The sequence below is a fragment of the Lepidochelys kempii genome, chromosome 10, assembly GCF_965140265.1.
Source record: "Lepidochelys kempii isolate rLepKem1 chromosome 10, rLepKem1.hap2, whole genome shotgun sequence".
NCBI classification, from domain to species: Eukaryota; Metazoa; Chordata; order Testudines; family Cheloniidae; genus Lepidochelys; species Lepidochelys kempii.
In genome coordinates, this window is record NC_133265.1 from 56,549,727 (window position 1) to 56,566,160 (window position 16,434).

General features: G+C 40.2%; 1 protein-coding gene across 2 annotated transcripts in view; it reads left to right on the forward strand.

Annotated features, from left to right (window-relative positions):
• Positions 1-16,434, forward strand: part of LRRC49 (leucine rich repeat containing 49) — a 115,505-nt gene that overhangs the window by 85,092 nt on the left and 13,979 nt on the right. For both annotated transcript variants that reach the window (XM_073303708.1, XM_073303709.1), the window contains exon 12: positions 9,601-9,755. In XM_073303708.1, coding sequence (XP_073159809.1) covers positions 9,601-9,755 — 155 coding nt within the window. The remainder of the gene's footprint in view (positions 1-9,600; positions 9,756-16,434) is intronic.

Consider the following 16,434-nt stretch of genomic DNA (forward strand, 5'->3'; position numbering starts at 1 on the left):
CAGAGGCACCCCTTTGTCATAACCCAGTTAGAAAGATTACAGCAATTTTTTCTTTAAACAAAGGACAGAGTAAGGAAAAAAACCCTATAATAATAGTTCTTAATTTGTGAAGAAATAAGTTCCTGAGTGACATCGTATCTCCCTTTACAAATGTGTGTTGTTATTTTAAAAGACACAAGTCATAACTTTTGAAGTGCTTAATAGGCAAAGATAAAAATAAGGTCATGTCAATATGCAAAACACATTTACAATAAAAGTAAAATTTAAAAATAAAATTTATCCAGCTTGGCATTTTTAATTGATTAAAAACAAAGATAAAAATAAGGACTTAATATATTAAATGTTCATTTACAGAGCAGTTTTACAATAAAAATGAAAGTTTAAAGAAGAGAAGCTATTCAAAGATTGGCCCTTTTCACCTTTGTTATCTGAAGAAACATATCCTCTCCTTTTTTGCTAAAACTACTATTGTCATTGAAAGAATAATTTAAGACTTTCTAAATATTTAAAGCACAGAGGAAAATGTCACAATAGATAGCCCATATTTACATATGTGTTTTCCTAGGTGATCACTCTCATTACAGTGTGTATGGTAACACCCATTGTTTCATGTTCTCTATGTATATAAATCTCCCCACTGTATTTTCCACTGAATGCATCCGATGAAGTGAGCTGTAGCTCACAAAAGCTTATGCTCAAATAAATTGGTTAGTCTCTAAGGTGCCACAAGTACTCCTTTTCTTTTTGCGAATACAGACTAACACGGCTGCTACTCTGAAACTTGTCATGAAGGATTGAGTAACTGTGGTAAGGAGAGAGATGAACACGTGGCATATTTGAAGCAGCATGTTTCCTAATAGCCCGCCTGCTTTTTCTGAAAACTTAACTTTTGCAGAGAGAGAATTTTTAATCACAGGATTAAAATTTAAAAAGCCTTAAAACTTTTAAACTGGCTCTAAATGTGAAAATAAAACAACACACAAGCAGTCCTAATACTCCCCATAGAAAAGAAAAGAAGATGAATTCCAAATGTCTGCCTTGCCAAAAGTGTGCACATCTACAAATCAAACTAGAGGGCAGGACATAAATCAAGAAGAGGGTGTGGAAATCTGTCCATATATAGAATGAATAAAGGTATAGAGCGCATTACTACTTAATTTTCCAAAGAGAATAAAATATTGCCATATGCAATGCTGGTTGCCATCATAATTGCATTTGGTACTATCCTGATGCAATTATTTTTGTCAGTATTTATTATCCAGGCTTCCACTAGTGGTTGTATTGTTGTCTTTGGAGGACATTCTGGTACTTTGCATGAATAGTCATGCCACGTTGCGTTCTTGCATGTAATTTCCCTTTGACTCACTTTTTATTCTTTTTCTGTTTTCTATGTATGTTGTTATTGTATATACACATTTTATTTAAAATTGGATCTGATGAACTTGTATCTCTTTTTTTTATTTCCAATTTTAAATGAGAAATAAATTACATAGCCTCTTTGTGGCTTACTTCAATTGTGTTTTTTTGACTCAGTATTAGATAATAAATTGATTAATAACTCTCTTGGTAGATTAGAGTTCCAAGTTTCTTAGTTTAAAAACATTTTGTGAAAAATCGTAAACAAAGTAAACATTTTGGAAACCATGAGGGCTCTGAAAGAGTTTGGTGGAAATGTTCCAATACTTTTCTTGTCAGATAGTGTTATCAAGTATTATGTATGTTTCTTCACGAGGCCTTAGAGTTCCTTAAAAAGGGTCTCTACCAGATTCTGTATTTAACACGTGCTCCACAAGAAGCCTTCTAAATTAGTAAATATTATAATGGCAAAATTACTTCTCTTTGGACTAGTTATGGTAAGGAGATGGTGGAGGCAATTAAATAAAAATTGTCATTTTGAATGTTAGTGCTGGTTATGTACTTAAGTATAAATAACTAGGGAAAAGGAAAAGTACACTAATTCTTTACACACTACAGAGGAATTCTGATAAAGGCTCTTTATTTTCTATATGAATATATATTTTTCCAAATTATAGTAAGGATATTGGGCTAACATCACTAGATCCTGTTGCATGTAGGCATAAATTTCATTTTCCTGTATCAGTGATGCTCCTTAATTTAAAATGTCCAGGCTCTGATTGACATTTGTCAGAATATCAGTGTTATTTAAAGAAAATCTGTAGGGAACTACACAGAGCTCTTTTTAGGGTCTGGGAAAAGTACAGCAAAATGCAAGGTGGAACAGATTGTTTAGCATAAGTAGTTAGCACATATTGTAAGGAACAGTTCAAGGTAGATTTCCTCAACTATGGTAAGATTCATGATGGCCCTAGTCAGGACCTTTCCACCAGTGGTCAAACAGTGAGACCTCAGTCTCATCCTGTCAACGCTCACCAGGCCACCTTGGCTACATGATCCATGTCCCACCTGTCCATGAAAGTTGCATTTCTAGTTGCTATCACTTTGGCCAGGAGGGTGAATGATTTGGGAGCACTCATGGCAGACCGTCCTTGTATCTCTTCACCTCCATCCTAAGTTCCTCCCTAAGGTTATTTCTGAATTCCATGACAGCCAAAGTATCCACTTTCCTGTTCCTTTTCTGAAACCCCATTCTTCTGTCGAAGTGAAAAGACTTCATTCTCTCAGTGTCATATGTGACCTGACGTTCTACCTGTAGAGGACCAAACCTATTAGAATATCACAAAGACTTTTTCTCACCATACCAGAAAGATTGCAAGGTCAAACTATATTCTCTCAGAATCTATAAGTGGGTTTCTGGGTGCATCATTGAGTGCTACAGGTTAGCTCACATACCTCCTCCTGATGGAGTTAGGGCACACTCCATGAGGGTGCAAGCTGCCTCTATAGCATCCCTGCAGGATGTTCCAATATTAGACATATGCAGAGCAGCCAACTGGAGCTTCATCCACATGTTCGCTAGATGATACATGTTAGTCCAGGCCTGTGCTGCTGTTGCAGCAGTGGGAACTGCAGTGTTGTGAGCATCTTTGCTGCCGGCTTCCTCACAACCTCTAGTCTGAGCGCTGCTTGTCAGTTACACACATCTGGAATACATGTAGGGATTAGTACTCAATGAAGAAATGGAGGTTACTTGCCTGTAACTGGGAGTTTTTTTAGAAGTGTGGTCCCTATCTGCATTCCACTACCTGCCCTCCATCCCCTCTGTCTCAGGTCCTGTTGGACTTATGGTAAGGAAAGGAACTTCAGAGGCATCAGTACACATTGCCTCTTATACTCTCGGTTGGGAGCAGGAGGAGATCTACTGTGCAGGTGTGGGCCAATGGATGCTGCTTGTTAGAATTTCTGGACTCAGGCATATAGTGCATGCATACCACATGTGGAATATAGATAAGGGCCACAGGTCTCAAAAGAACTTTCAATTTCAGACAGGTAACCTCCATTTCCATGCCAGCTTCATCTTGCCTGCTTTTGAGTGGCATTGGCATTCAATGATTCCCCACTGTAATGGATGCTGAGGTGGTTTACACCTCTGTGACATTAACCCCTGATAGTCTTTCCACCACCAAGGACTTGTGTGGCAGAGTTTATGCTGGCAGAAACCCAAGGTGAATCTGGCCCAATGTCATTTTTGGTTAATTAAAACACATCTTATATAGTGTATTCTTATGTAGCTCCAGTCTTATGGATCAATATGCTGTATGATAATGTTCATGGTGTGGTTACAAAATAAAATATCTGTCATATTTCTCAATATTCCTTTCACTTTAATGGAAATCTTCAAGTGAAGCTCATTTGTTTCCTTTTCTGAATAGCAGTTATTCAGTTAACTCCTCGGCTTGTCTCTAAGTTTGCTATATAAAATGTTAGTGATTAGCTAAAGCACGGACAAAACAATTAGCCATAGAGAACAGCATTGGTTTCTTTTCACAAGTTGTAATATGTACAGAAGGCTGTCAAAATAATGGTTGAGTCTGATGAGCTTGAACTAAATTAGATGTTCACACTGACTGATAAAGGCTTTGTCTCTCATCTGTAGTTCTGTTTTCCAGTAAACAAATAATTCCTACCTTTCAAATCTCTTTAATTTCCAAAGAGATGTAATTCTACTGGTTTTAATCTGAAACCCTTTGGAAGAGGAGTGTAAACCTTTCAATACCTTGCAATTTATGTTTTACTGATATGATTTTATATTATTTCTTGGTCTCTCTGTCATATGTAGTGGTTGCATTAAAAAGTTTGTACTGGTTTCAGAGATCTTACTGGCTCAACTAGTGTTCCCCAGTGCATGTATAGTATATATGTCTCAAACTGGCAAAGACTTGAAAACCAGTAGAAACATTTTAAATTCAACCTCTCTGAATAATCTGCTGTAGTTCCCATAGACTTTAAATCTGATTGTGAAGACCTTTCCTGTTAGGCATCTTGAAACTCATATTCTCATAAGGCTTTAAAATGTAGTCGACTAACCCCTTCTGTAGAAAGGGGGAAAATGAACCTTAATGTTTCACAGTTGAGTACAGTAACTACAGTATGAGGGTGGTGATGTGCTTTTCAAAGATTTGGTTTTTAATCCCTTTATTGTATAACAATGAATGGATAAATTTAAAGAGTTTTTTGTATGGAATTGTTTTTAAGAAAATGTTTAGACTACATAGATAAGCACCCAGGTCAGGAAATGCCAAGTATTGGGTTTTTTTATATACTGCTTTCTCTTTTCGAAGAACTATACAGTCATTAAGTTCTGCTTCTCACATCTGTAGCTAAATTTGCATTACAGTCATGCCCACATATCTCCCCCTGGGTAGCCATTATGCAAACACATAGTGAGAGGCAGTCCTTGCCTCAAAGATTAATTTTCCAAATGGAAACAGAGCTTAAGGGACTTGGCCAGGGTCACACATCCGCAAGCATTGATATGAGGTCTTTTGGTATACAGGCTAAGGCTTAACCTAGTATTATACATATTGAATCTATTTCCCTAAATTAAGTATCCTCACACCTTCTTGTCAACTGTCTAAATGGGCCATCTTGATTATCACTACAAAAGTTTTTTTTCTCCTGCTGATAATAGCTCATCTTAACTAATTAGCCTCTCACAGTTTGTATGGCAACTTCCACCTTCTCTGTATGTATATATATATATCTTCTTACTATGTGGTCCATTCTATGCATCCGATGAAGTGGGCTGTAGCCCACGAAAGCTTATGCTCTAATAAATTTGTTAGTCTCTAAGGTGCCACAGGTACTCCTTTTCTTTTTGCAGATAGAGACTAACACGGCTGCTACTCTGAAACCATTCAAACAGTGTCTCTGATTTTTCCTATTTGTAAAATGAGGATACTACTACTTTTCACTTCATACATAAGTGCTGGAACTAAGAGTGCAGGGGATGCTCCAACCCCCCCGTCCCCGCCCCGGCTTGAAGTAGTTTCCATTATATACAGGGTTTACAGTTTTTGGTTAATGGCTCTCAGCATCCCCACTGTAAAAATTGTTCCAGCACCAATGACTTCATAGTGCTTTTTCTTCTGTGGATGTCAAAGTGCTTGACATAGATGTCAAAACAATAATAGCTCCATTTTACAGAACAGTCACAGAATCCGTTCCATACCACAAAGTGTAAGCTTTCGTTTAAAAAATAACTAAGCTTCTAACCTTTTTGGTTGTAAAGATAACTTTCCAAATGTAAATCAATATACTGTTGTCTTCTTGAGTCTGCAAACCAGTAGCCTAAAATATAGTTCTGGAAGAGCTGCAAACTGCTCCCTTTCGCCTAAATCTAAATGAGCTGTTAAATCTGAAGCCAAATATTGCGAGGGTTAGGATTAAGCATTTATAGTAGAAACATAAAGCGAAAGTGATGACTCGTGGGTGCTAGATGCACAGGAGGATACAACAGTGGGTAGGTTGTCAAGTGATTCTGTGGTGCAAAATCAGAAGTTCATGCAGGTGCCAGTGCATGTTTTTGAGCACCATTATAATGTGGTGTTTGCATAAAGCAGTGACTAAAATGGGCAACCATTTACTACACCGACGTCCGAATCATTTCAAAGTGTAGCCCGACATAGAGCTAGTGAAAAATTTAACAATATTTCAAGATGAAGAATTTCATAAACAAGAGGTGAAAGCATGGAATAGTATATTGCAGTGTAGTAGACATTGAATACGAATAAAACGATGGCAACAGTGTTTTAGATAAATTATTAACCATTTAATGGCTTCATTGAACTCAGTCTTTTTATTGAGAGCTTTTCTTTGTTAGTCATGTTGACCAGCTGCTTTATTTTATAAGGAGAAGGAAGGTTAAAAACAACTCTCTGATTAGTAGAAACATTGTCACTTTTCAGAGTAACAGTCTGGAATTGAAAGACGTGTAAAGTTCAGCAGTTGAATAAAATGTGGACAAAGAATAGCTAGCCAACCATAAAAAAGTTGCAGAGGTGTTAGCAGGTCACTCTACCTTGAACGGTTCCTTACAATGTGTGCTAACTACTCACGCTAAACAATCTGTTCCACCTTGCATTTTGCTGTACTTTTCCCAGACCTTAAAAAGAGCTCTGTGTAGTTCCCTACAGATTTTCTTTAAATAACACTGATATTCTGACAAATACCAACCAGAGCCTGGAAATTTTAAATTAAAGGCTTCTCTACACTGCCCCGTAGCTCAGAATAGAGGGGTGTAAATGCGCACCAAAGTGCTGCTTTGTAATTCCTCTGTATGGACACTGCTGGAATGACCTAATTTGCATTGACGTAATCCTTTTCAAACAGGATTACATTAAGACGGTGAACAGGAACCTTTTAATTTCTGACTGCAGCATCCACAGGGGAGTGTTACATTGCAGCACTTTGGTGTGCACTGCTGTTCAAACCTCTGTAGTCCAAACTGCAGGGCAAGAGTATACATGCCTTAGAACCTTTTCTATGCATTTAATTCAAAGGGTCCATTTCTATGGCATTGGGTTGCCAACTCTCCCAGTTTTGCCAGGAGTCTCCCAGAATCAGACTCTATCTCCCAGAGGCTACCGAAGCCAAGCCAGGAGATTTTAGGTGCTAAAACTCTGGCAGCACAGTGGGGCTAAGGCAGGCTCCATACCTGCCCTGGCCCCTCACTGCTCCTGGAAGCAGCGGGCACGTCCCTGTGGCCTCAGAGGGGAGAGCAATAGCTCCCTGCGTGCTGCCCCTGACCTGAGTGCCGACTCTGCAGCTCCCATTGGCTGGGAACTCCGGCCAATGGGAGCTGGGGGTGGTGGTGCTTGCAGGCAGGGGCAACATGCAGAGACCCCCTGGCCCTCCCAGCCTAGGGAGCCACTGCCAGAGGGATGTGCCAGTCGCTTTCGGGAGCCGCCCAAGTTAAGTGCTGCCCGACCAGAGCCAGCACCACTCACTCCCTCCCACACCTCAACCCCCGACCCCAGCTCAGAGCCCACATATGCACCCAAACTCCATCCCAGAGCCCACACCCCCTCCTGCACTGAAACTCCCTCCCAGAGCCCACACCCCTCACCTGTCCTACACCCCAACCCCCTGCCTCAGCCAAGAGCCCGCACCCAAACTCCATCCCAGAGCCAGCACCTCCTCCCACACCCAAACTCTCTCCCAGAGCCCACCATACCCCCTCCTGCACCCCAATCCTTCGGGATTGGGGTGTCGGAGGAAGTGAGGGGTGCTGGCTCTGGGCGGACAGCGCTTAACCATACCCCCTCCTGCACCCCAATCCTCTGCCCCAGCCTGGTGAAAGTGAGTGAGGGTTGGGGAGAGCGAGCGATGGAGGGAGGGAGGAGGAAGAGAGTGGGGGCAGGGACTCCAGAAAGGGGCAGGGTCTCAGGGAAGGGGCAGGGCAAGGGTGTTTGGGTTTCTGTGATTAGATAGTTGGCAACCCTACTATGGCAGCATGACTTAGATTGGAATAGTATCAACTAATGTTTGACATTCTTGACTTTTGTCAATGTGTCGTAACCTGGATGTTCTATAGAAAGAGATAGTGTTTTGTACTTAGTTCTTTGCAGTTTTTTCCTTTTATATAGCAGAGATTGATATCTATTCAAATTTCATTAAGAAGCACTGTAATAGTGGGATGGCTAAGCCATACCAGTTAGATCTGGTTCAGCAAAATCAACCGAACTGAAACAAGCAATTAATTTACCTTTTGAAAACATTTATATTGTTTAAAATTTTAATCTCAGAACAGTTCAGAAGCAGGTCCATGAGCTAGTAAAATCAACAGTCACCTTATACCAGGAGTGGGAAAACTTTTTGGCCTGAGGGCAACATCTTGGGGGGAAATTGTATGCAGGCCATGAATGTAGGGCTGGGGCAGGGCGTTGGGGTGCGGGAGGTAGTGCGGGGTGTGTTGGGGGATGCAGTGTGCAGGAGGGGGCTCAGGGTTGGGGTGTGGGGGGGTGCAGAGTGCAGAAGGGGGCTCAGGGCAGGGGGTTGGGGTGCAGGAGGGGCTCAGGGCAAGGGGTTAGAGGGCTCAGGGCAGGGGGTTGGGGTGCAGGAAGGGTTTGGGGTGCGGGCTCCAGCCCGGCGCTGCTTACCTCGAATTGCTCCGGGGTGGCAGTGGCATGCAGTGGGGCTAAGGCAGGCTTCCTGCCTGCCCTGGACCTGCACTGCTTCCGGAAGTGGCCAGCATGTCTGGCAGTGGTTCCCGGGGGTGGGGTAGGGCAGGCAGCTATGCTGCGTGCTGCTCTCACCTGTAGGCACCACCCCCAAAGCTCCCATTGGCCGTGGTTCCCCGTTCCCGGCCAATGGGAACTGCGGGAGGTGGTGCCTGAAGGCGAGAGCAGCGCACGGAGCCCTCTGCCCCCCCACCCACCCACCAGGGGCCACAGAGACATGGTGCCAGCGGCTTCTGGGAGTGGTGCAGGACCAGGGCAGGCAGGGAGCCTGCCTTAGCCCTGCTGCACCCCAGGGCTGGCAATCCCGTGGGCTGTATTGAAAACCATGACGGGCTGGATCCTGCCCGCGGACCATAGTTTGCCCTCCCCTGCCTTTCACTTAAATCTCACAGTGAATGAGTTCCACACAGAGCTGGGTGTATTAAAAGGCCGATACACAGACAATTGTCTTTAGTTGCATGAACATGCAACAACATAAAATGTTAAATATTAAGATATCATCTGGATTCTTTTATTGATTAATTGTCTGGAACTCTATGTCATTGAATGCTATTCTTGGTAATCCGTTGGTGACAAAAGAAAAAAAACAGGGACAGCTTTTCAACGTAATCCCTTGTCAAATTTTCTACATCTACAGGAAGAAGTCAATATGTAAATTGCTGTTGCCCATGAGTCAAAGGGAAGGGGGATCTTGCGGGAGACAGCTAACCCTTCTTTGCTCAAGCAGAGCAAGAGTTCTCCCCCCTCTCTCCAGTGTTTGAGGATTAGTTAGTTAGTGGTTGTGTTACTCTTTCAATGATGGGGCTTCAGTTTCTGGAAGGACAATTTTGGGCGAGATCATGGCCCATCCAGCATGCAAGTACCAAGAGTGGAAGAGGAGTAAGGCACCCCCTCCCATCTATCATTTAGTGTTTGGCTATGGAATGTATTCTTCTGGTGCAAACCAACATACTAACAATGCATTCAGATAATTTCATGTGGCTTTTATATCCTGTTTCAGGAAAAGAAACGATTGACAATTGGCAACATTGCTCGCCAATGGGAGATTCAGCAGAATCGAGTTGCCCTTGTGACTTCTTCAAATCAAGATAAAAAAGACAGTGACTCCTGTCAGATTAATGGCAGTGCCGCATATGTATTTCCTGAAGAAACCAGGTATACAAGTATTTTCTTGGAAGTATATTTCCTAGCTAATGTTTTTTATATAATAAAAATGGGAAACACTCATCCTTCCATTCATATAAGTAAGTGTGTGTGTATACACATATCTCTGTAAGTAGTGTATGTGTATAAAGATATGTGTATTTATTTTTGGATTTCTAAAATGTGTCCATTTAGCACTCTACATAATTTAAAAAAACAATTTCAGGACTTACTGAACAATGTCTACCTCAGATGGACTTCACCCCCAGACTAACACATTCTCCCCATGGCTTGCTCAGGGCAGAGTCTGAAAAAAATAGAACAGATGTCAGGCCATGTGCCTTTACCTCCCCTGGGATAGAATTCCATTTTTCTCTAACCTGGCTCTGGGTTACAGAGTGCTGTCTTATCAGCTGTGCTTACCCCTGCAGGTCCGACTGGTATTGGTACCTGCATTCATTCCTTTGGGAGTCTGTGACCAGTGGTTGTGTCTAGTGACCAGACAGCCTCCTGAATATCAAAGTATTGTTTATTTTAATGGTAGGAAGGAATAAAGCACAAGATAAAAAGGATTTTCAAACCATAAAGAGCCTTACCTATGTGTCTATCTTATTTGAGGGTCACAGTTGCCTGATGATAACCTAAGCAGGTCTAGCTTCTTCAAGCACTCAGTGAGTGTCTGTGTGTCAGTCCGGTTTCTCAGAACAGCCCCTGTACCCACCCTTCTGCTACCCTCCTAAAAACCAAAGAAACTATGTGCACGCTCTCTGTCTCTGTTTTTCTCTCAACTGCTATAGTCCTTTGATTTTTCTTGGGTTCCTGGGTCTTTTCCTGTCCAGCACTGTCTCTTAACAATCTGTAAGTGTTTACTGAGGGTAGTTCATATTGAGCCATTGTTTTCCTTCTTGCTTGTTTTTCTGGACAATACTCTTACTACGGAACCAACATATTCATACTATAAACATCCCCAATAACCCAATTAACATATAGTATTCATGAATTATTACAGAGCAGCTCCAAGTCTGTTATATAGGAAAACTTATGTAGGTAGTCAGGAATTTTTTGGTCAAAGGGAATACCTTGACATGTATCAAGAAGCCTAGGCAGACTTTAGAGAATGGGTGTAATGTGCTCTCTACATCTAGCACCATTGTTTAAGCAAGCAGCTGCATTCTCTACTAACAGTACCTTGCAAGTGATCTACAAGGGGAATTGTGGCTCCATAAAGAATATGTTAAAAACATGTACCTCACAGGTGCTTTCATAACAGTGGTTGGGTCCATATTTGAAAGAACTATTCACGAGAATGTAGTCAAATACAGACTGAAAAATATGCCTATGGCCACTGATGACACTTAGGACTGAAGAAGCAATTTGAGATCCAGAAGCAGGCAACCAAAGACTGTTGACTAGAACTATAATTTTCAACAGTGATTAAGAGACTTAGGAGCCTAGGTCCGATTTTCAAAAGTGCCAAAGGTAGATAGGAGCCTAAGTTGCATTGATTTCAATGATACTTAAGTTCCTAAATGCCTAAGTCCCTTTGTACATGGGAGTTAGGCAACTAAGTCACTTAAGTGCTTTTGAAAATCTTCACTATTCAAACTTCACTTTTTTTCAAACACATAGGAAGACAATACTTATTTTCTTTATATATGCCTCTGTACCTTCATTCGATATCACAGAAATTTTACACTAAATTGGAATTAAATACAAAAAACCTGTGTTAAAACAATGTAGATATTTTGAGACAATGAGTATTAAAAAGGAGAAAAGATCACAAACAAAACTGTACCTAATTCATGCCTGGGTTTTTTAACAAAGTCCTGGCCCCACTAAATTAAGTAGGAGTTTTGCTGCTGATTTCAGTGGATCCAGGATGTCACCTGTAGTACGTAATATTGCTCCCTGTTTTGAGGTCTGCAGGTGCTACAATACATGGTTTTCATTCAGGAGGGTCATAGTGTACAAGCCTCTCTCATACATGGCAGCTATGAAATCCACTTTCTTTCTCCCCCTTTCTCCTTCACACACACACACCCTTCCCCTCCCCCTCCCTCTCTCTCATATCTTGGCCCTGAACAGTGGAGATAGTTGTGTAGATATTATGGAGACACTGATAGTTATAGTACCATAGGTGGGATGGAGCCAGGGTTTTGCCATTTGACAAGACCTTAAAAACTTCTCTGGAGCTGCAACAGTAGCTTGCTTTAAACTAAAAATGGAAAGCACTCCTTAAGGGGGCGTCTGTGAATTTTTGTAAGGATATTATGATCATTGAAAAGTGATCCTGGAAAAATAAATAAATGGTAAAATTCACTTTTCAGAAATTTTGCCTGGGATGTCTCAAAATTTGTACCCCTTTTGCACAAAAATCATAGCATTCAAAATTCACACAAATGTAGACATTCCATTCACTTCCCCCTTTTCAAAATCTTTTAGACCTTCTCTTCAAAAAAACTTCACAATTTCTACTTAACTGGAAAGAAAAATGCTGAACAAAGCTGCTGTTTTTTAGTGTGCATGAGAGAGTGCCCTTTCAAAAATACTTTTTAGCAAAGAAGAGAGTGCACTGTGCGAAGTCAAGGACACCATGAGTTCAGTTCTTGCCTCTTCTTCTGACTGTTTGGAATAACTCTGTGCACTTCACACCCTTACTGAGTAAAGCTTTAGGTATCCTTGCCACGTTTTACAGATGAAATAACTGAGCATCTATGAGGTTGGACAAGATAATTTCTGATAGAGTTGTAAAGAAAATCCATCTCCTCCATTTTGCCATACTGCCTCTCAAGATGATTGGGCCAAAGCTGTGTGTTAGGCTACGTTCTCTGTAAACGGAAGAGGGGTTTCAAGTATAACATTATGCATGATATACATGGCGAAAAGTTGTATATGTTGTTGTATGACTAGAGAAGTATCAATCTGGTTTTGTCTAGGACTTTTAAGTGCATTTCCTGCAAAACAAAAATGCGTCATAAGCTTCTCCTGAGCTTAATTAGCAGACGGGATGCTTGAGTAGAACTTCAGAAAATCTTCCATTTTCCATCCTTTCAGCAACTTATGTCCTTACCCACCAGTCACTCAAAGTGTTTCCTCATTTGAGAGCCCATGTATGATTTCTGCTGAATATAGAGTCCTCATTAAATTGAGGGCTTACTTTAGGCTTTTTTCTTCTGCATTTTCACTTTGATGCATTCAGTAGCTTCTATCAGTAAAAATTAGAGAACATGTTAAACTGAGTATTAGTGTTTTATCAAAATTTAAAAAGATCTGCGTGACTTTTTTGCTTCTGCATGTTATCTAGGTATGCATGAATATGTGCTTGAGTGTTAAATGCTATTCCTGATTGCTACTGATAAATTTATAATTAGGTATTTGTTCACTCTTTATTGTAAATAACTCTCACACTTTTACTTTTGCATCCAGCTCCTTCAATAAAAATCTCAAAAGGACAATTAAACATGTTTACTATTGTTAAATTAAAAACTTGGATCTTAAAAAGTAGTAGTGAGCTGTATTGTATGCTCAAGCCTAAAGTTGAGCTGCTTTATATTGGTATCTGCATTATATCTTTTTAGTCAGAATATTTCCGAAGATAGTAGACTATTAAGGCAGAGTTAGTGTAGTGATGTGTCTAACTCTGGTACTCCTACTATAAATTCTTCCTTTGTACAACAAAACATATATCAAACCGGCCTGATTCCACTGCTGTCATTAGTGTTCTGCCAGAGTGCCCTCTGTTACACCATCTGTTTGTTATATAGGCCTAAAATTCAGCCTGGATACAAGATGTTTTAAAAGAAAAAAGTGTGAATTGATTGGGCAGCTGTAAATAGGTCAAACATATATATCCATCAGCAGTATTCGATATTAAATCTGTTCAAATGAAGGTATCAATATAATGTTCCAGGTATGCCTTGCAAAAATAGTTGATGTACATATTTTCAAATCATCCAAGTATGTTGTTTTCTACATAAACTTTAAGTTAGTTATGTAGCCATACAGCTACAAAATTACGTGCTTTTTAAATTATTCAAATTTAAAATTGCTTACTTGATTAAAAATTAAACTTTCCTCACAGTTTGCTACTGTGATCCTTCTGCCTTTTCATATTTTGAAAAATCAAAGAGACTTCGGCTGAAACTTAAAACAGTGTGCATGTGCAGATGTTGCATTTTCTAATATTATATATGTATTGGTTTACAGTGGTTCAAAGTCCGTTACAAATATAATATAAACTTAAAATGCAGTCCCTGTTAAAATATGTTGCTATGGAATATTATTGAGAAAACTCAAGTTGTGTTCCCATTTCAATATGATCTGATTCAGAATAACCATGGGACACTGTTATACCTTATAATGAGATTATTAAGGGAGCCCATTACACTCCCTTTATGATGAGTGTTATGATGATGAAAAGATTTCAGTTCAAGTTGAACAGGCTTCTGTTACACTTTCAAAAATAAATGAAAAACAAAATAAAAGGCCACCAAGCCTCTCTGGGAATGTCTACACTGCAATAAAACACCCAAAGCTGGCCCCCAAGGAAGCAGGGTCCCAGAGCCCAGGCTCCAGCCTTAGCCCTAATGTCTACACTGCAATTTTATAGCCCTGCAAGCCCTGTGAGCCAAAATCAGCTGACAAGGGCCAGCCATGGGTGTTTTACTCCAGTGTAGACATACCCCAGAGTGTACAGAAAGCACAGCTTTGTTGCCATTCATTGGCTTCTCCTACTTTTACATTGGCTACTGCTAGGTGTACATGAATAGTTTTAATTGAAGTGAGAGGAGAGGGACCTCAATTCCCAGTTAAGATCAGTTGATGGGTATAAAGGGGAACACAGGAAGCCTGCTTTCTAGATCAATAAGATATTGGGAAGTACTGAGATTGCTTAAAGTGTGGTGTGCCTTGAGGGAGAAAGGGCAGTTTATTATCTTTACAGCACTGATTTCTCTTCCACTGGAAAGCTGACCTGCAAATTCCCAGATATTAGCTACCAGTAGGCATACTGGTTTCTGAGTATGCTGGAAAAAGGACCAAAGATCAAATTCTGTCTTGAGATTAGGGGTCCTAAAATAGCATTTGCTTTCACAAGAGATGGTCTTTGGCCTATTCAGTCCCTCTTGTGATGTCTTAGATAGGGCTATTTGAAATTTGTCTATTTTTTTAATTGGAAAAAGGGGGGGAAAGTTTTGAAAATATTGTTCATAAAGGATCTATTCACAATCTCCATCTTTCCCATACTTGTTGAGGTGGGAACAGATTTCCAATAAATTAATGTTTATTTTCAAGTTTGCTTTGCCTTCAAGCCATTAAGCATTGGAACAAACTACTAAGGGAAGGGTAGATTCTCCATCTCTTGATATCTCCATATAAAGACTAAATGCTTTTTGGGAAGATTATGCTTTGGACAAACACAAGTTACTTGGTTCTGTACATAGGTATTTGGGTGGAATTCTATGACCTGTGTTATGCAGGCAGTTGGACTTGAGGATCTAATGGTCCCTTCTGGCCTTAAAAAATCAGAGTCTGTCTTTTCAAAAGGAGGTGCTGTAGTCATTATGAATAGGTCGGAATATGAACAAGAGGCTGCTAGACAACTCTCTGACACCACATTCTACAGACCATTACCCTCTGAACCCACTGAGGATTACCAAAAGACAAACATGACTACCACTCTGAAACCTGTCTTTTCAAAAGATCATAAAAGGAAGGTGTGCTTTGCATTTGTAAAACCATAGAAATTTAGGGCTGCAAGGGACCTTCAGAGACCAAGTCCAGTCCCCTGCATTGAGGCAGGACCAAGTATACCTAAAGTAGATTTACTTACTGTCAGTATTCATGTGTAGAGATTGGGGAGTGGAGTCATGTCCCAGCCTGCAAATATCTTTTTGCCATCTAGTGTATTCTAATTGATACATGATACTTGTATTATTGGAAGTTATAAAAGTAACTGTGTAAGAAGGTAAAAGTGCATTGAAGAAAGAATATACACCCCACAATGTTTGGTGCTTGTAAAAAGCAGGATCAGATTTTTAGCTTGTCTAAATTGACATAGCTCCACTGAAATCATTAAAAGACATGAAAGGATAATTACAGCCCATAGGTCTAGCCTTTAATGTCTATGCATCATCCCTGTATCAGCTATGAAAAGAGTCTTTGGGTTTTCACAAATTCTTAGGAGGCCTCTAAAAATGGAGAGAATATGGTACTTTGACCATTTATAGTCTTGGCATTCACACAATGTTGGAAAGGAAGTCAATGATCATAGGAAAAAGAGGGTAATACATTTAGAAAAATTTGAGAGAACAGTGCCATAGTGGGATCTTGTGTGATTTGGGGAGAAGGATATCTTAACAAATGATAAAGTATACTGGAAGGGAACAGAGAAGAGGCTGAAGAGAGGCAGATTCTGAAAAGCAAATAGAATCTTGAAGCAAGAGAAAAAGTTAAAAATGATGGTAAAAATGATAAAACAGGGTTTGATCCTGCAAACAATTACCAATGTAGTGGGATTAGTTGCATGAGAAATTATGCATGTTGGGTAAATTTTTACAGGATCAAGTCCTTAGTTTTGTTCCCTGAATTTGAATGTAAAGTCATTTGAGCAAATGCACACGTTGAAGTTCTGTTTGTAGCAATCAACACCAGCACAAAATAGTCAAACATTTGAGCCACAATTTTAAAATGA